The sequence below is a fragment of the Trachemys scripta genome, chromosome 3, assembly GCF_013100865.1.
Source record: "Trachemys scripta elegans isolate TJP31775 chromosome 3, CAS_Tse_1.0, whole genome shotgun sequence".
Lineage (NCBI taxonomy): Eukaryota > Metazoa > Chordata > Testudines > Emydidae > Trachemys > Trachemys scripta.
This window is the reverse complement of record NC_048300.1, coordinates 164225843-164253764: the sequence shown is the minus strand read 5'-3', so window position 1 is coordinate 164253764 and position 27922 is coordinate 164225843. Positions and strand designations below refer to the sequence as shown.

General features: G+C 41.3%; 1 protein-coding gene across 2 annotated transcripts; it reads left to right on the top strand.

The window, feature by feature from the left end:
- Positions 1 to 846: 846 nt before the first annotated feature.
- KBTBD11 (kelch repeat and BTB domain containing 11) lies at positions 847 to 27439 on the top strand. 2 transcript variants are annotated; one of them, XM_034766376.1, is made up of 3 exons: positions 847 to 1429; positions 19490 to 19640; positions 20554 to 27439. In XM_034766376.1, the coding sequence occupies exon 3, from the start codon at positions 20688 to 20690 to the stop codon at positions 22494 to 22496; it is 1809 nt and encodes a 602-aa protein (XP_034622267.1). In that variant the 5' UTR covers positions 847 to 1429; positions 19490 to 19640; positions 20554 to 20687; the 3' UTR covers positions 22497 to 27439. The 2 variants fall into 2 exon arrangements, with proteins under 2 accessions (XP_034622267.1, XP_034622266.1); XM_034766375.1 differs by having other exon boundaries at positions 850 to 1429; positions 19490 to 27439.
- The last annotated feature ends 483 nt before the right edge of the window (positions 27440 to 27922 follow it).

The following is a 27922-nucleotide window of genomic DNA, read 5'->3' as shown; positions in this document are numbered from 1 at the left end:
ACTACGTTGACCTAAGTGCTACTCCTCTCATGGAGTTATTAAGTCAGTGTGGTGGGCAAGTTACATCGGTGGGAGCTGCATTTTAGTGTAGATGCTAACAGTTAGGTTGACTTAAGCTGCCTTTTGTCAACCTAACTCTATAGTGTAGACCAGAGCTAACTAGTGTTGGATAAATGCAGTCCAAACTTAGTGGAAGCACAACTTGGCCATGAAGCAAGGTCACTCAACACTTCCAGGATCAGCATCCTTGCACCAGAAGGAAACTGAGGATAATACGGAGTTTGATAAATGCATCCACAGCCTACCATTGGGCCATGAGGGTGTCCAGCTGCTGCTGAGAAGCTACTGCGGCATTGCAGAGGCACTTTTCCAACCTGATCTAATTCTTAGCACCCATTAAGGTTACATACCGAAAGAGCGGTCGACACTTGAATCATTCCACTCTGCAGCAACAGGTTAGTTTGTTTTCTGACCACTAATGAGAACAAATATGTGCAGGGCAGAGGTCACTTGTAACCATTAGATTTTAAATGTAAATTGGCCACAATGCCGGGGTTAGAGGCCACTGAAGATGAATGAGCCATGATTTAGCAGGAGGGACATTGGAAATGTAAGCAAAAGCCTCATCGCTCTCTAGGAAAGCAGACCTGCCCAGCGGGGCCGCTGAACAAAGGCGCATAAAGAAGATAAATATGCCGAAGCGGGGGCTGCAGCGCGGGGCCCCGAGCGCCGCTCTTTTGTGTGCACGGCGCGTGTAGGTGGGCTCACACAAAGGAACTCCCAGCCAAACCTCTGACCCTCCCGCGAAGCGAGCGATCGTGCCGGCTGGTGGCCGTTCAGCCATTTGCATGGCGCGCATCACACCCGGCGCTCCCGCCCCGCGCACACACTCCCGAACTCGGGCAGTGCCGCGCGCGCAGGCAGCTCCAGCCGGGCGCAGCCGTGCAGATCCCCGCTGTGTGCACACGGGGACGGAGCGGCAGCGGCACCTAACCTCCCGGCGCTGCCACAGAGCCGCTCCCCGCCCTGCCGGCGGCTAGCTCCAGAGCAAAGGAACCGCAGCAGAGCGCGGGCTGCCGTATATATTCCTCAGGCATTTGCAAATTCGATTCCCCGCCCCCCGCAGCCGTGGCCGGAGCAGGACACCGCAGGGAGGGCGAAGGGATGCCTCCTGGCACGGCCTGGCACTCGGCTGGCCCGCGGCGTTGTCTGGCTCACTAAAGCGAGGAGAGGTGGAGGTGCGGTTGGGAGTGACTCGCGCAGGGCCTCAGGAAGCGCCTTATCCCGCCGCTCAGGGCTGAAACTGACCAGATCCGCTGCGGCAGCTGGGGCCGGATCCAGGCAGGGGCCCCCCAAGGCACTGGACACGCGGAACCAACCCTCCCGAAGAGCTGAGGCGCTAACGTGACACTGTCCCCGCTGCCCAGAGGTAAGCGCTTGGCTAGCCCTGTGTTGCACAGCCCCACTATGCAAAGGTGTCCCGTTCCCAGTCCGTGGCAGCTGCCCCGTTCAGGTGTAGAGCCCAAGCGGTCCTTGCTGGCGAGTCAAACCTAATGGTTGTAATAAGGAATGAAAATGCATTCCCGTGGGGATGGGTTTGGCAGCTCCTGGGCCCTTTTTCTCTCCCCCCTCCAGCGGATTTCTTGAGGCTGGATGGAGAACTTAATTCCCCACGAAATGTTAATGATGCACTTGCTCTAAGGATCTCAAGTAGGAGTAAATTGTTCACCCAGTGTGAATCAAAGCATGTTCTCTGTCTGCTGTGCAGGATCCTCGGAGACTTTTTATTACAAAAATCCATCACCATGCAACAGTTAATTAAGAAACAACCTTGTGAATTTGTTCCTAAATTTGTTTTTTTTAAAGCACCGGACAACAAACTAAATGTGTTTATTAATGGAGATTTGGAACTCTTGTCAGTTTTAATCATGCTTTTCTCTTATGTCAATCCTGATTAATCCAGTTCATTGCCTACCCTGTATAGTACCGCCGCAGCAGCACTGAGCATGCTCCCGTATGGAGAGGCATATTTTCTTGTCTCTTCTCCTGCTCTCACCTAGTAAGCCACATTAAGATCCGTTCCTCCCACACACTCACTTTTCCTTTTTGCCTTTACTCCTGCTGACCTATTAGAAATCTGAATGACTCAGCACCTTTACAGTCATGTTTAAGCCTGTTAACAGCAGCATAACAGTAGATGCCATCATTCATTTTTATTGAACACTTGCCCAACCTACTCAAATCACATGAATGGTACAAGCCTTCAGTATGCATACACATATTACTTAACATCATGGCAGGTAACGCCTCAGGAAGAATTCTACAGAATTTAGTAGAGTTGAAACCAATAGGGTTTTATAAATCTTACACTAAAAACCTATAGAACAGAACAAAAAGCAATACACTTTATTAAACTATAAATTAAATTAATATTAGGAGTTCTTAAAACTACAGAAAGGTTATGATTTTAACTTAATTCAGGAGGGCTTTTCCACAGTGGCATGCAAAGGCAATAATATAGATCAATGTGTATATCCTTTTCTCTGTCTCATCTGTCTACAAAGCTAAAGAACTCTTGTTATTTCACAAATTGACAATGTCCCAAAAGAAATAAGTGAAATATTTACTGTGAGTAACAAAATCTTCTTTGGCATTTATTAAGACATATTTATTCCATGGTTTAGGTTGCCAGCATATCCCTCTTCCTGCCAGTAAAATTCTTCCAGTTCTTCCCTTGCCTTCTCTGTGCCCCTCAGATAGCATTTATTCATTCTTTAATTAGGAAATCCTAATGCATGTCAATGGAGCCCTCCAGCTATCCAATACTAATGGAGTCCTATGATAGGAAACGCTCATAAGACCAAGGGTATTGGGACCCCATCTTGCCAGCCCTTTCTGATGTAAGTAAATGTTCCTGCTGTGAATAGTGCCACTGAAGGCAATGATTATACTCATGAGTTAATGGGTATAGTTGGTGGAACTGGGTCTTGGCATTGTGAAAAGATGGGTTCCTTTAACAAACGTTTTTCTTCTGCAAGTGTATTATTCACATGACTTTCCCATATAAAAACAATAACAAAAACCAAACAAAAAATAGCCATTTTTTTTCTACAACCCAAAACCCTTTAAGCTTTTAATGTAGATAGATTTAAAACTTGCATAAACATTAGGTCACAAGTATTTGGCAGGCCTATTTAATGAAAGCCATTAACAATCCCTATAATAAAGTAAGATTATAGTGTTTAGAACTGTCCTAGGTTTACAGAGAAAGGGATCCAGTTAAAGTAGAGAGCCCAAATCCATGAAAGCTGCTGAGCATGCTCAGTGTAGTATCTAACATTTTGGTCCTGTTGCATTCAGAAAGAAGGTGGGTGAGGTAATCTTTTGTTGGGCCAACTTCTGTTGGTGAGAGAGACAAGAGTTCAGGCTTACACAGAGCTCTTCTTCAGGTCTGGGAAAGGTACTTAGAGCATCACAGCTAAATACAAGGGGGGACAGATTGTTTAGCATAAGGAGTTAACACATAAGAGACCTTTCAAGGTGAACTGGGCAGTTAACACCTCTGCAGTCACAGGACAAAGGAGGATTAGTGGGTTATAGATCATTGTAATGAGTCTTAAATCCAGTGTCTTTATTGAGTCCATGATTTTTAGTGTCTAACAAAGTTATGAATTTAAGCTCCCAGGCTTGTCTTTTGCAATAGGGCATTTCATTAGTGGTCGCTGCCTCCTAAGAATTGGGGTAAGAGGCCAAGACTGAGGCCAATCCTACGCCCATAGAAGTCAGTAGATTTTTTTTCATGTAGAGCACCATCAAGCTAATTTTTTCTTATGATATTGAATCAGAAACTGATTCATGCTGTCATGTCATTTATGCCTATGGAGATTCTGCAGCAGTGCAATCAAGGAAGCTATTTCTTTTCAATGAACAGAAATGTATATACCTAGATCCATCAGCTAATTTTTCATTTTATTCAGTCTGATTAGCCATATTGGAACATTACAGTTCCTATGTCTTTTTTTTTTTTTATAGTACCATCAACAGCTATGTTTAGGGTTCCCTGCATCAATTTTTATCACAATTTGTTCTTGTCAGAGAACAAACATCCCTAATTCTCTTTTTTGAAAAATAATTATTTTCACAGTCCATGGTGCATTTTTTTCTGAGATCTGATAGTTAGAAACAGAAAATCAAAATGCCAGTTCCCAAAAATGACTTACGAACAGTATAATGACAAAACTAGCATTTAGCTTTGGCACAAGCAGAGCAACAGGTGTGGGGAAGAGGCTAACATTAGAAATATAAATGCCGCTTTTCGTCACTTTAAGGTGCATGAAAAAAATGTGAAAATGTTTTTAATAACTTAAGTCGAAGAAAATTCGCAACATATAAGGCAACGTCTGCCCTTGCACAACTCCCATTGACATGTGCATATCTGAGAGCAGAATTTGGTTCTAGTGCTTAATTTAAAGAGACAATAGCAAGAGGCAAATTTTCACTTTTGGCCTAGTTGTGTCACATGTACATAAAATTCTCTCTCCTATATATGGGATTACAATTAAGCATTTTCATATCTACCAGATGTCTCACTGTGACTGACCAATCCAAAATAGACTTTTTATGCCCCAATCCCACAAAGACATAAGCAAATGTGTAACTTTACACATGTAAGTAGTTCAGTCCTATTTAAATTAAAAGGACTGTGCATGTGTGCAAAGTTATACATGTGTTTATCTTTGCAGGATTGGATCCTTAGTAATTTTTTTGTAGACGTAATGGATGATCCTGCAGTCCTTTCTCAGGCCTGACTCAGGTATGGTCCTTGGATATTATGGGTAGTTTTGCCCTTGTAAGGACTACAGGATGGGGCCAGTATAATATGGTAATAACCAAACAAGTATTGTAGAAAAGTGTTGTCCAAATATCTTATACAACATACACATAACTTTATACATTATATATTCAAAATTATCATACCCTAATGATCACAGTTAAGTTTGTAACATATATCTATTGCCCATCAGTACAAAGCACATAACCAATACTGCACAAACTGCAAAAAAAACCTGCTATAGAGTTACAAATTTTGCCTCTGTGAGAAACAAAAGGACAGTCATGTGTTAGTTTTTTGGGTGTGACATTCCACAAGCTAGTAGTTTAGCCAAAAGGACAGCATCTGTCAAGCCTTTCACAAAGAAACATGCCACATACAGCAACTTCCCCTCATATAAATATACACACATACTTTGTACAAGCAATTTCTATTCTGTTATGTTGATTCACACATATGACACTCACAATTTGTTCCAAACCTACCAGAATGTTCACACTTTAGTCCAGTGGTTCCCAACCTTTACAGACTACTGTACCCCTTTTAGATGTGATGTGTCTTGCATACCCCAAATTTCACCTCACTTAAAAACAACTTGCTTACAAAATCAGACACAAAAATACAAGTGTGCCAGCACACTATTACTGAAAAATTGTGTACTTCCTCATTTTTACCATCTAATTATAATATAAATCAATTGGAATATAAATATTGTACTTAATTTCAGCATATAGTATATAGAACAATATAAAACAAGTCATTGTCTGTATTAAATTTTAGTTTGTGCCAACTTCGCTAGTGCTTTTTAGGTAGCCTGTTGTAAAACTAGGCAAATATCTAGATGAGTTGATGTACCCCCTGGAAGACCTTTGTGTACCCCAGGGGTATGTGTCCCCCTGGTTAAGAACCACTGCTTTAGTTCCACAGCCATACAGAATTCTTCACTAGGGTGTTATGGAAACTCACTAGATACACGAGTCATTTGGGATATTCTACCAAAGTCAGACTACCTCTCAGAGGGGACTGTCTAAAAGCCATAACTTCCTCTGCTTTAAGGAAGTGATAAGAGTGGGAAAGGGGAGTGACTGCTATGTACCCACAGTCTATGTATAATGTGTGTTGATATGTGTTTGGGTCCAAACCAGGGACAATGCCAGGGTAGCTCTGATTGACATTAAATCCCTTGAAAATATATTGAATACAAGATCGCCAAGATAATGAATCTTAACAACAACTAGCTCTTACATGGCACTTCATCAGTAGATGTCAAAGTGCTTTACAACAGAGGTCAGTGTCATTATCTCCATTTTTACAGCTGGAGAAACTGAGGCAGAAAGAGGGGCAGCCCAAGGTCACCAGGCAGGCCAGAGCCAGGAATAGAACCCATGTTTCCTGAGTCACTGTCTAGATAACCCCTGGACTAGATTTGACAGAAAGTTCATTTGCTCAGCTAGGAATCAAGAAAGATGGCCTATACAACACTTTATTCGCCTTCCTCCGCAGCATGGGGCAGGGATCGCTAGCAGGAGGGTTCTCTGCCAATTGAAGTCACCAAGACACAGGATTTGGGGACTTCATCAGCAGAGTCAAGGGAAGGGTAGGGACGGTTTTGTGGCCTGCGGCATGCAGGGGGTCAGACCAGATGATCATAATGGTCCCTTCTGACCTTAAAGTCTATGAGTCTATGAGATAAAGAGAAAATTTTTTCAGTTAGTTCATCCAGAAGTGAATTATGGAGTGAAATTCTATGGCCTGTGTCATGCAGGGATCAGATTAGATGATCACAATGGTCTCTTCTGACCTTTAATCCTATATATTTATGAGTCTTCAGTGCTGTCAATCTGGCCCCTTGCATGAAAATTGAGTGATTTTTTTTTTTAATCAGGCAAGCAGTTAAATAGCAGTAAATCATAATCTAAACAGGGATTAAAATCATTTAAAAAGAAAAATAAGAGGCAGTATAGCCAAAATACCCTTTTCTTGACTATCCATATTCAGCATATGGAATTCCCATTAAAGTCAGTGGGAATGATCCTCATCAAGGCCCAGCTCCTCAAAGGTATTTCTGCATCTAACTCTAGGTACCTAAATACCTTTGAGAAGCTGGGCCCAGGTACTCACAGGATCAGACCCTGTAAATATTAGGATTTTCATGGAAGACTCTGTTTTCCACCTCAGCCCAGCCTACGACTGCCTTCTTTGTATGTGGTAAACTTTCACTGGAATGCAAACAACATAGATTTCAATACAATGTTTATGATGTTTTTTCCCCACTCCTGCAGTTGTGTTGGCCAGATGGACTAGGCTCATATTTTGTTAAATCTCACTTATATAGTTGCTGTTGAATACAGTCCCATCTCCTGTTGAGAGCAGACCTGACAGCCTGCAGGTTTCTCTGACACCATTGAATTTGGCCACCAAACTGCCTCTGGCTTCACCATGTGTTGCTGTTATGAGGTCAACAAATGTGATTTTTTCCCCCCATCCTAGCCCAAGATGTGATGGGCCAGACCCTCAGCTGGTGTAAATCAGCATAACTCCACTGAAGTCAATGGAGTGATGCCAATTTACTACAGCTTTGGATCTGTCCCAGTGTCTTCAGAACACACTTCCTGCAGCTGGGGAGTGCAGTGGACAAGAACAATAAACTGTTAAGCTGCTCTGGCACTATTTTTTCTTAAAAGTTCTTAAAACATTAGGCACGTTGTTGTTTTTACCACCTGTGGGTTTGGCCAAAGGAAACTGAAAAGCATTTTGGAAAAGCACAATGCTGCAAAGTCAGCAGAAAGAAAAATCCAAACAAAGCAAATGACCCAATAGTGTCTTGAACATTAAAGAATTTCAAAAATAACAGACCTCCCCCACCCCCAATCAGTAAGACACTTTTATGGCTGTTGGGAATGTAATTGAAGTGCTATATCAGAAGCAAATTATTAGTTTAATTTAGGTTTGTACATTAAGGAATTTTTTATATATATATAGTATTTTCCATTTATGTCCTTTAAAAAATGTTGACTTTTCCTGTATATTTTTTGTTTGTTTAATACAATGATACTCAGACCTCAGTGGTTCAAGAGCCAAATTACTGATCAACATTATCCAAAAGAGCGACAATAGTATGAATTTATATATATAATTTTCACAGCAAAATTACTGACCAAGTATTATTATTTTATCAACTACAATTGGTTAATAACATAGTAAAAGCATACTGCTTGGTTAATAACTTAGACTGGTTAATAATTAAATAATATAGTGTTTTAATATCGTTTGCTGCAAAGAGCCACCAGAGACACATCGCTGGCAGCTCGCGATCCATAGTCTGAGTTTACTGGTTTAGTACATATGTAACAAAATAAAGTGATGCCCTATGTTCATAAGGCAAGAAAAAATGGACAGATTGTAGCATTTCATATTGGTAAATTTCCTTATTTTTATTGTTTATTATTGTTACTTATTGTTTGTATTGCAGTAGGACCCATAGGACTCAATTAGGATCAGAACACTATTGTGCTAGACACTGAACAAACACATAAGAAGTCATGATCTTTGGCCTAGATATGAGGCTCATAGTAGTGCAAAATGTACTACATGCTGGGAGACTATGTATATTCCCATGCATAGAATACCTTCCCAAAACAAGATATTAAATACAGATCTAGAATTTCTAAAGCTCAGGATGACGAATAAACTCTGGGGTTCTGTTAGTCATAAGTTTTTTCTATACATTGTAATTAATTTTCCAAGTGTGAGATTTCTCCCTTAGGCCCAGATTCACCTCTGAACTAGAACTAAGGCTAACACAGGGATTGAGAGCAGTTGGCTTTGAGGGGCTAGTTAGGCACCCAATGCAATTAGGCCAGCTTAATTTGCACCCCTTTTGCAATGGATCCTATAAATGCCCTAACCACTGCCCAATGTACCTATGACCCACCTCAGAATGTGTCCTGCACTAATGCCTCCTGTGGAGGTGAGTTGAGGCAACACACTGAAACAACTGAAGACAGTTGTAAGTTTTTCAAAGTTTTTCTTGTGCCTTATTAAGGGCACAAGAGCAACCTATCCCACTGCGTAGGAAAGATAGGAAGTATGGCAAGAGACCACCCTGGCTTAACCAGGAGATCTTCAATTATCTGAAACTCAAAAAAAAGTCCTACAAAAAGTGGAAACTACGTCCAATTACAAAGAATGAATATAAACAAATAACACAAGTATGTAGGGACAAAATTAGAAAGGCCAAGGCACACAACGAGATCAAACTAGCTAAAGACAAAAAGGGTAACAAGAAAACATTCTCCAAATCCATTAGACACAAGAGGAAAACCAAGGATAGGGTAGGCCCGTTACTCAATAAGGGGGAAAAACAATCACAGAAAATGTGGAAATGGCAGAGGTGCTTAATGACTTCTTTGTTTCGGTTTTCACCAAGAAGGTCGGTGGTGATTGGATGGCTAACATAGTGAATGCCAGTGAAAATGAGGTAGGATCAGCTGACTGAGGAGATATCCGAGCCATTAGCAATTATCTTTGAAAAGTCGTGGAAGACGGGAGACATTCCAGAAGACTGGAAAAGGGCAAATATAGTTCCAATCTATAAAAAAGGAAATAAGGACAACCCGGGGAATTACAGACCAGTCAGCTTAACTTCTGTACCCGGAAAGATAATGGAGCAAATAATAAAGCAATCAGTTTGCAAACATCCAGAAGATAATAAGGTGATAGCTAACAGTCAGCATGGATTTGTCAAGAACAAATCATGTCAAACCAACCTGATAGCTTTCTTTGACAGGGTAACAAGCTTTGTGGATAGGGGGGAAGCGGTAGATGTGGTATATCTTGACTTTAGTAAAGCTTTTGATACTGTCTCGCATGACCTTCTCATAAACAAACAAGGGAAATACAACCTAGATGGAGCTACTATAAGGTGGGTGCATAACTGCTTGGAAAACCATTCCCAGAGAGTAGTTATCAGTGGTTCACAGTCATGCTGGAAGGGCATAACAAGTGGGGTCCCGCAGGGATCAGTTCTGGGTCTGGTTCTGTTCAATATCTTCATCAATGATTTAGATAATGGCATAGAGAGTACACTTATAAAGTTTGCGGATGATACCAAGCTGTGGGGGGTTGCAAGTGCTTAGGAGGATTGGATTATAATTCAAAATGATCTGGAGAAATTGTCTGAGTAAATAGGATGAAATTCAATAAGGACAAATGCAAAATACTCCACTTAGGAAGGAATAATCAGTTGCACACGTACAAAATGGGAAATGGCTGCCTAGGCAGGAGTACTGCAGAAAGAGATCTGGGGGTCATAGTGGACCACAAGCTAAATATGAGTCAATAGTGTAACATTGTTGCAAAAAAAGCGAACATCATTCTGGGATGTATTGGTAGGACTGTTGTAAGCAAGACATGAGAAGTAATTCTTCTGCTTTACTCTGCCATGATTAGGCCTCAGCTGGAGTACTGTGTCCAGTTCTGGGTGCCACATTTCAGGAAAGATGTGGACAAATTGGAGAAAGTCCAGAGAAGAGCAACAAAAATGATTAAAGGTTTAGAAAACATGATGTATGAGGGCAGATTGAAAAAATTGGGTTTGTTTAGACTGGAAAATAGAAGACTGAGAGGGGACATGATAACAGTTTTCAAGTACATAAAAGGTTGTTACAAGGGGGAGGGAGAAATTTTTTTCTTCTTAACTGCTGATGATAGGACAAGAAGCAACGGGCTTAAATTGCAGCAAGGGAGGTTTATGTTGGACATTAGGAAAAACTTCCTAACTGTCAGGTTGGTTAAGCACTGGAATAAATTGCTTAGGGAGGTTGTGGAATCTCCATCATTGGCAATTTTTAAGAGCAGGTTAGATAAACACCTGTCAGGAATGGTCTAGATCAGTGCCACTGGGAGCTGCGGGCGGCTGTGCCTGTGGATGGTCAATGTAAACAATCTTGCGGCCCGCCAGCGGATTACCCTGACGGGCCACAGGTTGCCCACCACTGGTCTAGATAATACTTAGTCCTGCCATGAGTGCAGGAGACTGGACTACATGACCTCTCGAGGTCCGTTCCAGTTCTATGATTGCTGGTATAGCTGCTCTGGGACACCTGTAGTGAGCTTCCTTGAGAGGCTCATGTCCTCTTTGTGGCTCCTTTACCACCACAAAGGGCCACAGCCCAACTAATTCTCCCCTCTCTGTGCAGCGTTAATGCTGGGCACGTATTTATTTTTATTTATTCATTTATTTAAACAACAATAAAAAAATCCCCATATAAAAGATCTAGGTACCCTAAGAATTAGACTTATACCACTTAAAAAAAATCACTCATCAGGAAAAAAAAAAATCTTATACAGGTAACAAGTTAGCTCATTCATTAAATCAAAGAATAAAAAAAACACTTTCACTCACCATCCCCATAGCCTACTCTTCAGTCTTCCCCAAAACTTTATTTACTGAATAAAGTTTTGTTTTTCCGTTTTCCATCTAAATCAGTACAACTTTCTTCAGAGCTAAAATTCTTGGAGGGGAAATATCTGTAGAAATCTGGAATTATTATGTAAACCTAATTAGAACCCACAGACTATTTTAACTGCAGCTAAGATAGCTTGGAAACCTTGTGTTTGAAAAATATTTATGTAAAAATAGCACAGAAAGAACCCATGATCTCAGAGAAGGAGACAGAAGATACAAGACTCTAGGTCTCTGTGATTTCTGTCCTGGTTTGGCATCCCTTATTTTGTGTGCCCAGAAATTAGAGCCAATCAGTGTCTCATTTAAAAAAAACAAGTTCCTTTTCTGAGTCCCAGAGTTTGGCTGGGAAGCTTATTGCTGTTTCACTATCCCCTTCTTCAAAAGCTTTTGTATTAGGAACAAAAGCTTTCCTTTTAGCCTATGTTCCTGCTCTTAAGGCTGGGAAGCACCAGATTTTGTAGGTTTTCTGGAGGACTATCTTCTAGTTTCTTAGCACCTGCCCAGATTGCCTCTTTGTTATGCATTTCTGTGCCAGTAAATATCATAGTTCTTCCTGTGCTTTGTCAGAGTTCTTAGATTCTGCTCACCTTTTTAATCTGTACTCTTTCTATAGGTATGTCAAAGGCAAAATCTTGCCTTAAGAGTAACTATGGAGCACACTGCTCTAGATCACTGGCTTATCTGCTATATTAGGGTGTAGGGGGCCTACTTTTTCAAGAATGCAATAGGGTTGGTTGCTCCTGCAGTCCTAGGAAGCACAACCAATCCCTGCTCTTACTTGATTTTCCAGAATCTCTATTAATTTTTTATTTTTTTGAAGGCTGCAAGAAATCTGCTGATTTGCTGGATTTCTCTTTCACACATTTTAGTGAAAAATTCTTCTCTTGCTGTATTGTGGTCTTAACTTTATCAAAATGGCTCTCTTGGACCTTGTCTATACTGTGAAATTTTACCCTGTCTGAACACATTTGCAAGCAATTGTGTTGGGCGTTAACACTGTTTAATAGACAGTGTTGACTAGAACTTTATGTACTCAGTTTCATGTCAGCTGTGATTAAAACTCCTAAGTTGAATGTTCTATCACAGTTAGCTGATATGTACACCGTAGACTGTTCTGATCTACATAGATTCATAGAGTTTAAGATCAGACGGAATCGCTAGCTCATTTAGTCTGATAGCACAGGCCATTACATTTCACCATTACCCCTGGATTGAGTCTAATAGCTTGTGTCTGCCTAAATCATGCATTCCAAAAAAGGACCTGTCTTGGTTTAAAGACATCAAGAGATGGAGAAGTCACCACTTCTCTTGGTAATTTGTTCCCTCACTGTTAGAATGTTGTGCCTAGTTTCTCATTTGAATTTGTTTCAGCTTCCAGCCATTGGTTCTTGTTAGGCCCAGATTAAAAAGCCCCTTAATGCCCAATATTTTCTACCCATTAAAGTACTTGTACAAGGTAATCAAGTCACCTCTGTCTTCTTTTTGATAAACTGAAGAGATTGAGCACTAAGTCTATCCCTGAAAAGCATTTTCTCCACACCTAGAATAATTTTTGTGGCTCTTTTCTGAACCCTCTTCAATTTTTCAACTCCCTTTTTTAAAATGCAGACACCAAAACTGGATGCAGTAGCCCATTATCAGTCTAACCAATGTTGTGTACAGAGGTAAAATCACCTCCATACTTCTACTCACTTTATCCTGTTTATACGTCCATAGTTCACATTAGCCCTTTTTGCCACAGCATTGCACTGGGTGCTCATGTTGAGTTGCTTATCCAGTATGATCCTATAACGTCACTATAGTGCATCCAGCTTTGTATCATCTGGCATGATTTTTGGTATCCATGTACAGACATGGTTAAAAAGTAATAGTGGCCAGACTTAAATTTATCTATGTGTGACCATATCGTATATGTAGAACTGCGAGACAGGCACTCCTGGAGCTTGCAAAGATTTCAGATAAGAGGCTTTAACAGATTCAGTGTCCTTTTGCTCTGCCTTCGTACTCTGCTCTGTTTTACTTTTGTGACACAAATGGCAGCTCCAGGGTTTTCTCATCATGTGTTGTCTTTTTAAAAAATCTTGTTTCTGCATATGTTCTTTGTGTTAGACATTTTTTCTTTTAAATTATATTGAGACAGTATTTGCATTTAAAATTGTTAGCTTTTCAGTTCTGTAGGTGTATTATTTCCTTTATGGTGTGAGAGCTCTTAAGAGAGCTTCCTTCCTACACACTTTTTGAAAAGTTTATATGGAAAGGAACTCAATAAAATATCTTTCTTGTAAGAATTCTCATCCGTATTAATACCGTATTTAGGAAAGCCTGTATTTATTTTATGGCCACTATGACTTTTTTTTTTCATAATGCAGCCATATTAGTGATTCTGTAGTTAAGGTTTTGACAATATTTCTATTATAAGACCAGTTTTTGCCATAACCCCTTCCCTTTTCTCTTGAATTTCTGAGGAAGCGCTCCTAGCTGTATGAAATTGATCTTGCGGGGTCTTCTAGTCAGAGGAGAATTTTTTATGAAAGTTTATTTTCTTTATTAAGGTTGTATGGAAAAAGTGAATTGTTAGATGAAAGAATGCATTTCTATTAAGAGCTCTGAAAATATAAAACTGGGAGAGGTCATGAAGAAGCTTTATAAGCAACTTGAGAGAGGCTACAATCCTGTGAACTCTATGAAACACATCCTGTAGTAAGGGCAAGGTAGTGAATTTCTGTTATAAGCCAAATTTTGAGCACCCTCAATTTTCAGAAAAAAGCTCCTTTCGTCCTGGAATTTCTCATGGGTCTGTCACTAGTGGAGAAATTGTTTGTTTGTTTTTTTCCAAAAGTTTGAGGTTAATCAAACAAACAGTTGTTTAGGATATGCAACTTAAAAACAATAGTCATTTTTCGTTTGTTTGTTTGTTTTTGTTAGCCCCTAACATTTATGTCCACTCAATTTGAAGTGGTTTGCATGGACAACATCAATTTTGTTTTATACAATAGCCCTCAATAAGCACTAATGCACAGGACTACTTTTAATAAGTCTGAATGGAAAATTCAGGAGTTATAAATTAGAGGTTAGAGTTGAACTTCTGGAAGCTAAACAGAGAGGTTTGCAAATATTATAATTTCTCTGAGAGGACTCGTAGAAGTTAGTAATAATATGGAGCGTATCTGCAGAGCTTGTTAGTTTCATGAGAAGCAGATCATGGAACCTATAAGTCTGACTACTGTAGTTAGCATCTCACAAGTTCCATGAAAAACTGGACAGTTCTACAACGGCCAAGCATCCTTTAGCTCTCCCTATTGCCACACTGGCCTTCATTAACTTTCCCGCAAAACAGCTTGGGGAAGGAGATCGGCAAACTTCTTTGCCCTAGATCAGCCTGTCAAGCAGTCACTTTGCTCCTGACTCACCCTTCTCTTAGATTAGAATTAGGTTCCTTCTCTCCAAAGAGTCCCTATATTGGCTATACCTAATTTAACAGTCTCCTTAATTAAATATGAGAGACAGATTCTCGCCTCCAGTTCAGGACACTTCGGGTTGTTCAGGTGGCCCAAACTATCTAACTGAAAATTCCCCCAGCCTAGGACAGCATTCAGCTGGTGTAAAGCATAGCAAGATGTTATGCCAATCACTCACTGTTACCTATCCTGGCATTAAAGACATGTTGGGGTGGGTAGACAGCATGTACACTCTGCCAATTCTCTGTATTGTCCATTGCGGACCACAGCCAGCCAATGTAAAATAGAGCAGTTTAAGAAGCTGAAATGCTGCTCTAATTTATTCTGGGGTATGGGTTGAAGCTAATTCAGGTTGTGACTCAGAAAACTGTAACCAGCTCCCTGGCATAGAGTGGATCTTGATGTAGGAGATAATCTGATTCAAAGTTTATTGGCACAGCTCGAAAAGTAGAGAAAACAAAAGGTAATTGGAAACATTCATCTAGTTGAATGCTATGAAAGAACAGCTACATGGGTTCAACGCAAAGAAATATTACCTATAAAATGTTGTTAAAACATCTCTCTCTTAGAACAAGGCCTCTCCCTCTATCAAAAAACTGCCTCTTGCAGTCTAAGACTAGGTCTACACTACGGGGGGAATAGGGTAGCTGAAGTTGCATATTTTAGGTCGACTTACCTGGCTGTGAGGACGGCGGCGAGTCGACCGCTGCCGCTCTCCCGTCGACTCCGCTTCCGCCTCTCGCTGTGGTGGATTTCCAGAGTCGACGGCAGAGCGATTGGGAATCGATTTTATCGCGTCTACACTAGACATGATAAATCGATCCCTGATAGATCGATGTGCCCTTAGTGTTGCTTTAATCAAGCTATCTTATATCTGTTTGCTAGACTGATGGGTACACATCCAGGATGTCGCAAGTGTATCACTGCCAAGCATGTAGATGCAGCTCATGGTTGTTGGCAGTTACAGTGTCTATTAACATGCTGTCATTACATCACCCTAGGCCAAACCCAAGCTAATAAATACTGGCTTGAGTCCATTTAATATAATTCCTATATTAGAGGCCCCAGCCTACTACTCCTGTATCAGCCCATAGATACCAAAATACTTTAAACAGCTTTCTTCCTTTCCAGCACCTATCCCATTTTAAAGCTTTGACCAAACTAATCGAAAAATGCTAAAAACACATTTGTTTTCTTTTAAAAGTTGACAAAATTATGAATTCAGCTGTCTTCTATTATTTCCATAATTCTTGATGATTTTGTTGCAATGAAAAACCCCCTTCATCAGTTACAATTTGACATAAAAAGTTGGATGTCAAAGCCCTCCAGGGTAGATCGGCAGAGGCTCTGGAGGTTTTTCGCCTTCCTCCACAGCATGAGGCAGGGGTCGCCAGCTGGAGGATTCTCTGCTACTTGAAGTCTCTAAACCACTGGATTTGGGGACTTCAACAGCAGAGTCAAGGGAAAGGGGTTGGGACGGCTTTGTGGCCTGCATCATGCGGGAGGTCAGACTAGATGATCATAATGGTCCCTTCTGACCTTAAAGTCTATGAGCTACATGCTGGAAGACAAGGATGGAATACAGTTTTACATTCCATCAGCCACTTTTCAGCTTTCTCTTGTTCTATGCGCGACCTATGATTTTGGGATCCCTCATGCTGGCTAAGAGAAAAGTTCCATCGCTTCTCTGAATTGTTTTCCAAATTTATCTTTGTGTGATTCCAATTTTGTTGTTAATTACAGCAGATTTCCACTGCAACAGCCTCATCAGCCTAATCTGCCAAGTCCCTCCTTTGTTATGTAAAATGTATGCTATGATTGATTAAATCCTCCTATATAATGCTCAGTACAAATTTCAGTATACCGATAATCATTTGATTAAAATAAATCTAGAGACAATTTTTTTGAAAGTTTCACCGAGTGTCATTGGGAAGCTGGGGCATCAATCCTTTCAATATGGTGACTGAAGATTTTTTTTTAAAACTCTCACAATGTTTGCTAGGATTGTGTTAGGTTAACCTTTCTTAACAAGGTTTCAATGGTGAGCTAAACATGTGTGAATATGTGAAGGGTCTTAGGGCTCATCTTTTTCATTCATTTTTTCATTTTTTAATTGTCTCAGCAAGTGACATTAGGCTTCTGTCATAATTTTCTCTGAATGGCATCTTCTTTACAACTTGGACACAATATTTGGTTGTTTTCTTTTCGGATGTAGAATGAGTTGTATTAAGCAGGAACACATTTTTCCATATGTACATGCTTGTAACCATTATCTGGTCACTTCTCAAATTCAGCCCATAATCTTGCATCAAAGTCAATATTAATTCTTTTAGTTCTTCCTTTAACTTCCCCTCTCTTTCTGTACCTGCAACATCTAGTAGTAGACCTGTGACTGTAAAGCTGTTTGAAGGAGTCTGTTGTGATGAATCTAAGCAGTAATAGTATGAGGAATCTGCTAATGGTCAATCTTTGACTGCTTTTTCCATGATGGCAGATGTAGGTCAAGAGGATAGGAAGCTAGGAGGAGTGGATCACAAAAGCAGGGAGTCTGGGCTCCTAAGCGGATTGTGATATTGAAGGCAATTGGTAGAGTGTGTACTGGGACCCAGCAAGGTGTTAAGGCCATTGCATCCTTAGCATCTCAGGAACCTACTATCCATGCCCAAGCCAAGGTGCACAAGGGCTGGTGTCCCAGAGCCCTGCAGGGACCTATAAAGGGGCAGTATTGACAATGCATATCCAGGGCAAAATGCTCCATTCATTTGTTTAGAGCGTTCATTGTACTTCATTGACAATTACATTGTTAGCATAAAAAAAAAAATCTCAAAACCTTCTTACATTCAAGACTATGCTTTTCAGAGTTTTTTAACAGCATAATCTGTATGATCTTTGCCATTTTGGGGGCGTGACATGATTTAGCATCGTGGCTATGTTGGGATGGGTTAGAACGCAAAACAACTACCTAGTGAATTTAATATTGTGAAGAATGAAGAGTATATAGAAGCATGTTATCAAATGCCCTTCCCACAATGAATTACAAACATGTAAACATATCTTACATTTATTCACCGATGTCACTTCTCCAATGTGGAGAAAACCTGAGGAGAAACAGCAGCAGCCCAAGTCCACTGGAGTCTGTTGCTGCTCCCCAGATTTCTCAGTGGATGAAGAGGATCAGAGCAAATCTGCATTTGCACTCCCAGTTACAAAGATGTGTAATGGATCAGCTGCTGCTTAGGGAAGTGAAGGGAAGCATCTAATGTGTTGCTGAGCAGACAGGGAAAAGAAAAGACCTGCTTCTTTCCAGTGGGATTTAGGGATCAGCAGAAGCAGGCCCTCTGTTTATCCTCTTCTTTAATTAAAACTACAGAGAAGATGAGTTGCTTATATGAACTTCAGAAGGCAATAAAGTCCAGTCTACCAGGTTCAACTCTGGACTTCAAGAAATCTGCAAACTATGTTCATAAGATGGGTCAGTTCAGCTCCAGACTTCAAAATATCCATACTAGAAATGCAGAGATTCTGAAATCTGTAAATTCCATCAAAATGTACAAGTTACATTAAAACCTTGTGGAGTTCTCACAGGTTCAAATATTCATAGCAAATAATTCCAATATTAATCTCCCATCCTTCAAAGAAGCCTTCAATGGCAATACAAATCTTTGGTGAGGACAAAATAAAATGAATGCCCAGTCCTTCAAGCCCTTATAAACAGGATAGTTTTTTATTAACACATATCACATTAAAATAAATGAGACTAGTCATGTAAACAAGGATTATCCATGCCAGCCTGGGTTTGCCAGCTGCAGCTTCACATTTGGAGTTTCTAGGCAAAGTGGTGTTTGAGTTATGACATTTTCAAGAAAGAAAATCAAAGTAAGTTAGGCTTGTCTAACATTAAAATAGTTTTCAAACTCATGTTTCCAAAATGCCTTGTTTGAGTTACCTCAAATTTTACTAAATCCATAAATAAATAATCCTTACTGGCAGGAAACCATATGGAACATTTTGGGCAGAAATGAGTGTGTATGAGGAAAATAGAAAGTGGTCACATAGAAATTTATAATGAATAGATAGTTACAAACTATGGAGTCAGTACTGCAGCTCCCTATAATATGAAATTAAACACAGACAATTTATTGACAATATGATAATTATCAGTGATTGGAACTTAAACAAAACCTAGGAAAATCCTTTTTTAAAAATGTCTCAGTTAAGCTGTAACTAAAATTCTACATTTATGTAACAAAGATTTTAAAAAATCTCTTTGGTTGTGGTTTGGAAATCTAATCTAACTTTCAACCATGGCCCACAGACTTCCAGTTTCCCAGTGAAAACTTCATGTATTGACCTATGTACTGTGAACCTACCCATTTCTTATTCTTATGAGCAAGAAGCCTAAACCCGCCCAGGATGCTTCATGTATCCACATATGGGACTACACAGCAACCTACATCAGTCAGGGACACATTTGTCAGTTTACTTTTTGTTTGTTTGTTTTTTTCATAACTGTATCAAGCAGTTCTCTAGTACCTATTTTGCAACAATTGTGGTTTGCATTAACCTCATTTTAGTCAATTTCATAATCAAATTTCAGGATGCACTATCCACCATTAAAGGAAACTCAATTATACTAGTACAAAACTCCTCTGGAATAAGCTCTAATAACAACCACAAACTGAAAATTATTTTTTTACACTGATCAACTTTTTTACATTTTCTTTTAAACAGGAACAAGAAATGCATTGGATCCCGTAAGAAACAGTGAACTGAAGAAACCTTCTTGAATCTCAAGGAGCCTATAATTTCCAAGGAAATCTTGACTGGTTTAAAAACTGTTCAGAACTGCAGTTGGTTTCTGCCTTTAAAATAGTTGCTTAAGGTGAATAAATTATGGACCTAACTATATTTAAGACTCTAATCTTAAAGGATCACATTTCCTCAACACAGTCTATTCAACAAACAATACAAAAGGATGCCACCCAGCACAACAGCGTCAGGGGTTGGGGCAATAATTGCAGAATGTAATCACACGTCAGCATGTTTAATTGACCCTGTTGCTGCAAATTTCAGAGCAGAAAGTCCAAGGAAAATGTTTAGCTCCTCTTTGAGCTGAAATAAAACAGTGCAATTAGTCAGACTGATCTTGGGAGATGCACGTAGGCTGATATGAACATCCAGGTAAATTAAAACTGTTAAAACTGAATGATCTCTGACTTGTGAAAGAACACGTGTCGCTTACTCTGAAGAAAAAAATAGGAAAAAGGCTCATAGAAAATTAAATTGCGCCAGGAAAAAAAAAATCAAACTCCCCCAAGGTACAGGAAGTGAGATTCTTTATTACTATTCATTGATCTGTCAATGCCACTTAAGGAAAGTCTGAGCAATCAAGGTGTAGCAAACACAGTATTGTTACAGATATCTATACAATGTTGAAATTAGTCAAGTTCAAAAGTTCAGCAGTGACTGGCTGCAGGGACAGCTGCCACCACACCCCTTTCTGCTGTCAGCATGTGAGAGGAGTCCAGGCTTGGAAACAAGGCTGAAATTGACCATGTGCCAAGAAGGAGAGTTGAGCAAGAAAAACCCACAGTAACGTTCAACCTTAAACCACAAAGGAAAAAAAGGAAAAAGTGACGGGGGGAGAAGAGGAAGGCGAAGGGGTGGCTAACTGTGCTGCTGAGCTGGGAGAGAGAGAGAGAGTGTGTGTGGGGGGGGGTGGGACGGACATTAGCCAGGTCCAGCCTCTGCTAGAGCCATGGAAAACTCAGTCCTATCCTGTGTCCTTTATCCAGGTGATGGGAATATCAGTGAGGCAAAGACCTGTCCCAAAAGGCTCTGTGGAGAAGCGGAGCAGCAGCTAGGGCCCCCGGCAAAAGCTCTGGGGGAAGCAGAGCGCAGCAACGGCAGCCAGCAGCAGCCTGGCTCCATGGAAGGGAGCGCATCAGCGGGGGAAGAGGAGAGTGGGGGTGGGGAAAGCGCCACGCTCCCTTTGCAAGCCCCCTGCGGCTTCAGCTCCTCCTTGTGCTTCAGCTCGCCTGGGGCGGGGGACAAAGCCCCGCAGCAGGATCCTGGAGCAGCCTCCTCCTGCAGCCGGGTGGTGAAGAGCCAGTGGGAGATTAACAACACGGCGTCCGAGGAGGAGGGGGAGGCGGGAGGAACTGACATCGCCCGGCCGCCGCCTGGCACTTACTGTCCCCAGGCTGGAGCGCAGCCCAGCAGCCCGCAGCAGCTGGTCTCGGAGGAGCCGGACCTGGTGATCGAAGTGTCCGGCCGGCGGATCCAAGCCCACAAGTCAGTGCTGGCGGCCAAAAGCGACTATTTCCGCGCACGCTCGTCCCGGGACATCCTGCGGGTGAAGGGGGTTAGCTACGGGGCACTGCGCCTGCTCATTGACTACGTCTACACGGCTCGCATGGGCGAGGTGCGCCATGACAACCTGGCTGAGGTGGTGAGTGGCGCCCGCGTGCTGCAGATGCCTTGCGCCCTGCACTGCGCAGCTGAGGCCATGCGGGCCCAGCTGCGCCTCGACAACTGCTACCAGCTGCTGTGCCTGGCCAAGAAGCAGCGGCTGGCGGAGCTGCGGGAGGCCACCTACCGCTTCATGAGCGACCACTACCTGCAGGTGCTGCGGGAGCCCGCCGTCTACGGGCGCCTGAGCGGCGCGGAGCGGGACCTCATCCTGCAGCGCCGCCTGGAGGCCGGCAAGCGGTGCCTGTTGGTGGCCGAGGTCAGCGATGCCTTCGAGAGGCTGAGCGCGGGCAGCAGGCCGCAGAGCCGGGAGAGCAGCCGGCCACAGAGCCCCTCCTCCGTGGTGTCGCTGGAGGAGAGCAGCTACCTGATCTACTGCTACCAGGAGGCGGCCAAGGAGTGGAGGGTGCTGACCCGCCTGCCTGAGGAGGCCAACGCCAAGGGCTGTGCCATGTGCGTCCTCTACAACTACCTCTTCTTGGCTGGGGGCATCGCGGCGGCACCAGGCGAGCAGCGAGCCCGCCTCTCCGACAAGGTCTTCTGCTACAACCCACTCACCGACACATGGAGCCAGGTGCGGCCGCTGGGCCAGCCCCGCTCACAGCTCAAGCTGCTGGCCTTGGATGGCTACCTCTACGCTGTGGGGGGCGAATGCCTCTTCACCGTGGAGAGGTATGACCCCCGGGCCGACCGCTGGAGCCCGGTGGCACCACTGCCCAAGGGTGCCTTCGCCGTGGCGCATGAAGCCACCACCTGCAACGGGGAGATCTACGTGTCGGGCGGCTCCCTCTTCTACCGCCTGCTCAAGTACGACCCCCGGCGGGATGAGTGGCAGGAGTGCCCCTACAACAGTAGCCGCCGCCGCTCCGCTGACATGGTGGCCTTCAAGAGCTTCATCTACCGCTTCGACCTGAGCGGGAGCCGCGGCGAGCAGGGCCAGGCCGGCGGGGTCGAGGTCTTCCGCTACAACACCGTGGCCAAGCGCTGGAGCCAGTGCGCCTCCCTGAGGCCCAGCAGCGGCCCCCTGCAGCCCTTCCGCTGCGCCGCCCTGGGCAGCACCATCTACTGTGTCAACCGGGCCGGCACCCTACGCTTCAACCTGGCCCAGGACGGTGAGGTGGAGGCTGATGGGGGGCTGCCAGGCAGCTTCGATGCGGAGCTGCTCAAGGCCCCCTTCGAGGCCAAAGGTGTCCTCCTGCCCTTCGTGCTCACCCTGCCGGAGAAGCCAGACAAAGCTGGGGAGCCAGAGAGCCCCCTGGTGCTCTGAGTGGGCCTGGTGTGAGGGCAGCCAGATCAACTGTGGGAAGGGGCTGCGATTGGTTTCTGCATTGCACCACCATCAGCTGGTCTGAGGCCCTTCCACCACTGCATGGCAAACATCTAGCCAGGGGCCTACTCCAGCTGGCAGGATTAGAGGGAGCTGGGCCTGCCCCTAGCTCAGCGGCCTGCCTGACAGCCACAGCCCCTGACTAGGGGCATCTTCAGAAGGTATGCATGAATTAGAAGGCTGGGGTGATCTAGGGCCGCTGCTGGTTATAACCACTCTAATCTTTACTTTGCTTCATGCGGGAAGAATTCACTCCTTGGCGCTGGTGAGCAGTCAAGCAAATTAAAGAAAAGCTGCTAAAATAGGATAATCTTTGGGATAATGTGGGCCAGTTCCCAATCTGGAGAAGACCTTTCCTCCTGGAGTTATATAAATCCCTGAAAACAGAAGCTTATAATGGAATATTTAATAATAGTGTTGCTCTTGTATATATACACAAGAGGGTCTGCTTCTTCTGCCATTCATTTTCTTTTCTCTTTTGGATATCAGTTGTGAATACTGCTGGCTACATAAAGGAATTCAGTTTACTTTAAACTCAACAGTGCATATGTTAGAAAAGTGTAAGGAGATCATCTGAATTGCATCCTTTCATTTTTGGTTCAATAGATTCTTTAAGGAAGACATGGCACTGTAGCCCCAAGGATCTGCAACCACAACGAATGATTTAACAGAGACCAGATTTAAAGTTTTTAAGCAACACAAATGCCTGCCACATGTTCATATTTGGAATACAGGGGAAAAGTCAATTTACCATAGCACAGCAGAATTGTGGCTGAAAGAAGTGACAATTTCTGTAAAAGACAATGCTTTACTTTTTTATCAGAAGTTTTAAATTCTAGTAAACAGGAAGCAAAGCTGTTCAGTTCATGGCAGATTGACATGACTGTGGATGCCACTGAGTTTTGGGGGAAACATTTTGTATTTCACTGCTCTTTAATTAACTGCAAATCAATGAAAATGAACCTAACCCAAATGTGAATTCTTTAAAACTGATTGCATTCAGTTTATATATTACATTTTATGTCCAGTAGCCTGTGGTAAGAGACTATTCCAGCATAGAACAAGGCTATCACAGGAGAACAAGAAAAACAAGAGTTTGCTACACAGGCTGATTATACGTATGTACTAGCATAATGTTGAGATTTCCCTATCTTTTAATTGAGAGACTGATTTATTTATTTGAGGTAAATGAGTGTTGTAATTAATAATTCACTTGTCAATTATAGTTCATACTGATGCCATATACTTTTGTTTGGATTCTGAATTTTTTGAGAATAATTGTTTATGGAGCAGCATTTAGGGGGGAGAAAAATGATATAATGGGAAGTTGAAGCATACTTTTTATCATGTTATTCAGAAAAAAAAGTGTAGACCTTCTGGACAGGCATGCTGTATTAAAAAGCGCACTTGCATTTATTTTATACATTTTATATGTAGACATCCAATAGAAGGATACAGCAAATCTGTTTAGCTTTACAGTAATTAATGAGAAACCATTTTCTTAAAATAGACCCAGTGTTTTTGCTGTTGTTAATTCAGCCTGGAATTGTCACTTGATTATGGAAAAGAATTGTTTATGAGTATTCTAGAAAGACATAGCAACTTCACATCAAAGAACTGCAGTAGAAGAATCCTTATGTTTTATTAAAATATCTTATTTTAGCAGGGTACTAACAGTAGAATTCTTATATCTCATTGCTAGTTCTAAAGAAAGGCAGCAGATTCTACCATGAGACATCATTTTGACAGATAGAAGACACAGAGTTTATCTTTATGGTTTATTTGATGTTTTATACAGTTGATCTGATTAGAATACTATTTAGAAACCAGTGGTGCAATCATGAAGCCTTTAGTCAAATTATCTCCCCAATGAAGTCACTGTAAGTGTTGCCTGAACAAGGACTTTATGACTGGACTATATACATGTTAGCCTAGTCAGCATGCTAGTTGGTTGAATGGGATTTAACACTGCAGTCAGAATTTATGTTGTGCATACAAGTGAAAGTTTTAGATATTGATCTTTTACTTGCCGATACACTTAACAGATTAGTTAATTCCTCAGCTGGACAAATACAATTTTGCATTTTTCTCCTAATTATATTATTGCCTTCTAAGTATAAGAAGAGCTGTGAGGCTAAAGAAAAAATGATTTGTGTGCATTAGAATTATTTTTCATATAATTGTAGCACAGGTAATGCTTACAGTTCAGAAACTGCAAACACTTCTGCACATGCTTAAAGCTAAGCAGTGTGCAAGTATTGCTGGATCAGAGCCTAAACCAATATAAGGACCAGATGCACATATTGAAATGTCAGTTTTATCTCATAGTACAATTATACAATTGTTTATGTATTTGAATACCTTATCTAGTACAGTATTTATACTACATTTCTAGTGAGGAAGCTAATCAGGTTTGTAATTTTTTTTCCCTTTGCATTTTAATTTGGTGGTATTTTATGAAAATGCTGCCTGATTAGTTTTGGGAAATCACTGTGATCTTAAATTTATAAAGATATTCCACAAACATCTAGCAAAGATTTGAAATGTACCTTTATGATAATTAAGATATTTGTTGCTGTCTATAACTAGAAAACATATTTGCAAATACACTTTACAACAAAACCAACCAAAAATAAATAAACAAGATTAAATCAAAAGTGCTACAAACACCATGAAGACATTTTCACTATTTCATTCAGACTAGGAATGATAGTATTGGGCCAAAATGTGCTCTCACTATTTACCCTGTGAAAAACAATCTGGTTTTAATTAGTAGTCAGTCAAATAGAATTTTCTTTATACCCTAGTTGCATAATCACAGCCAGATGATTGATTTTTCTGGTAACGTAAATACATTTCTAGCTGGTTTCCTATTTTCTACCCCATGTTTCCTAAGTAGGTCTCCTGTGACTTTTTCCCCATTATATCTTCAGTACTAAATTAAGTTATGAATGTACCAAGTGAAATGAAGATGCAAGCCTTACTAGCAAAGTTAGCAACAGACGGAGAGCCAAGCAATGACATGAGAAAGAACCTTAATTCCTGCAACACTGTTTATAAAACTCCTGTTTAAACCTTGAAACCAATTCAAAGGAATAATTGTCAAAAGAATATCCCTATTTGCTCAACACAAGAATTGCTAAACAATATGGGAATGATGGTAATCATAGCTGTTTAATGAATAAAACTGTTGTGCAGTATCTAATGTGAATTCCATGCACAATGAAATCCCTTGTAAATAGCTGATAGAATTTCAACTGCTAAAAGAATAAATTATTCACACAAAAGCTGTACCTCTCCTATGCTGTTTGGTTAGGTATCAAAATGATTGCTCTCAGTACCTTTGGTTATCTATTGTTCATGAGTAGCTTATTGCTTTTCATGCTTTAACAGCATTGATTCCAGTGACTGCTCCGCAGATTCTTTCCATTTTGCAAGCACAGAGCTTAAACTCGGCATTGGGTTGATTTGCTTTGTGTCTCTATAGTGACACCTAGCATTTGTTACTTGAACAAACACCAGAAGTTCTATAGTGAGTTACTTTTTTCTTAGTTTGAGTTTTTCTCAATGACATTGATTTTGGTACAGTTATAAAAGCATAACAAAACAGGAGAAACTCTTACTTATATCCTAATGGTACCATTAAAGTAACTGTAGTGAGTCATTTAATGAATCTGTCTGTAAGGGATAATATCCTGCCTTTGTCTGTGCACTGAACTCACAGTGGATTGAAAGGCCTTTTATGTGTGGTGTGATAGCAGAATGTAGACCTAAGTAATTTCTAAGAAAAGTACCTTTTAATCTAAGGCTGGGTGTTCCTGCTGGAGGGTGGTGAAGCACTGGAATGGGTTACCTAGGGAGGTGGTGGAATCTCCATCCTTAGAGGTTTTTAAGGTCAGGCTTGACAAAGCCCTGGCTGGGATGATTTAGTTGGGGATTGGTCCTGCTTTGAGCAGGGGGTTGGACTAGATGACCTCCTGAGGTCCCTTCCAACTCTGATATTCTATGATTCTGTGAATACCCAAAGGTAGGAGACTAGGGTAGTATGTACACCTAGAGGGCCAGATTCTGCTCTCAGTTAAATCAGTGTAAATATGGAATAATTCCACTAATTTACACCAGTACAACTGATAACAGCATTTGGCCCACAAACTCTTTGAGTCAAATTCTGCCCTCAGAAATGTCCAATCCCACTGATGTCACACCATTCATTTTGGCCTAAGAAAAGTATTGTAGTAGGAGCCGCTGGAGTAAATTTACGAGAATTAGGAATCAGTATTCTATTTTGTATTTTAGAGGCTCGCTCAGTTTCACAAGTTACCAGCATTTATCCAGCAGATAGGAGAAAATGTGAATTTGTCTCCTGCTCTATTTATTTATTTTTAACTACCATATATTTAGCCAAAGCAAACAAAATAATGGTTGAGGGAGGATAATGGGGGAGCCAAAAGTAGTATTTTAGCCAGTGTAGAATACATGGCCAGTTGTCTTAAAATATTTTAGTAAACACAATTCCCTATTTATATTTTTTCCATAATTGGAGCACATTTCAAACAAATACAGTATTTTTTCAGTGAGCTAGTTTATTGCAGCAACCTCATGCTTGGCTCTTAAACATTAATGTTAGTGGTGAATAAACCCTAAACAAATTTGTGAAACTATAAAATGACCACACTGATACTGTCATTTATCACAGACTAACTAATGCAAATGCTTCAGACACTGTGCACAATTCAGGTGAATTACATTTGTAACTGATGTATTTATTAACAGTTCAGTTTGAAATATCTAGGCAAAAATCACTGTAAAGCTTTTTATGTACTCTAATTTATGCTGTAATGGAATAAATACATGAAAAAGCTCACCTTAGGGCTTTGCGGGTAGTCAGTGTCCTTTCTTTATTCTTTATTAAATTTCTTTATTTTATATATATAGTAATCTATATTGTTTACAATAAGTAAACAGTGTTGTGTACATTCTTAACATACAGCAGGAGATTGACGTTCTAAGTACAGTATAATTGGCCCATACATTTTAATGGTATTCATGCTCATTACAAAAGTTTGAAAAAAATGCACTGTGCTTTGAAAACAGTTGCTAGTCCAGCTGAAAGAGCACATTTTCTTTTTGTAATGTGTTTGTACTACAAGGTTGAAATCCACAGTGCTATTAAAAAACCCAATTAATAGACTGCTGTGTAGGTGCAGGGGTGGTAGGGTGGGGAAGTGATATCACCCCCAAACCTGGAGACAAGTTGTGGGTGCTACAGCATGGTTAATTTCTACTTCCTGTTGCTTCCATAAAGAAGCTAAAATATATTAATTAACTGTATCTAAAGTTACAGTTAAGGTTGCCTGAGCATATTC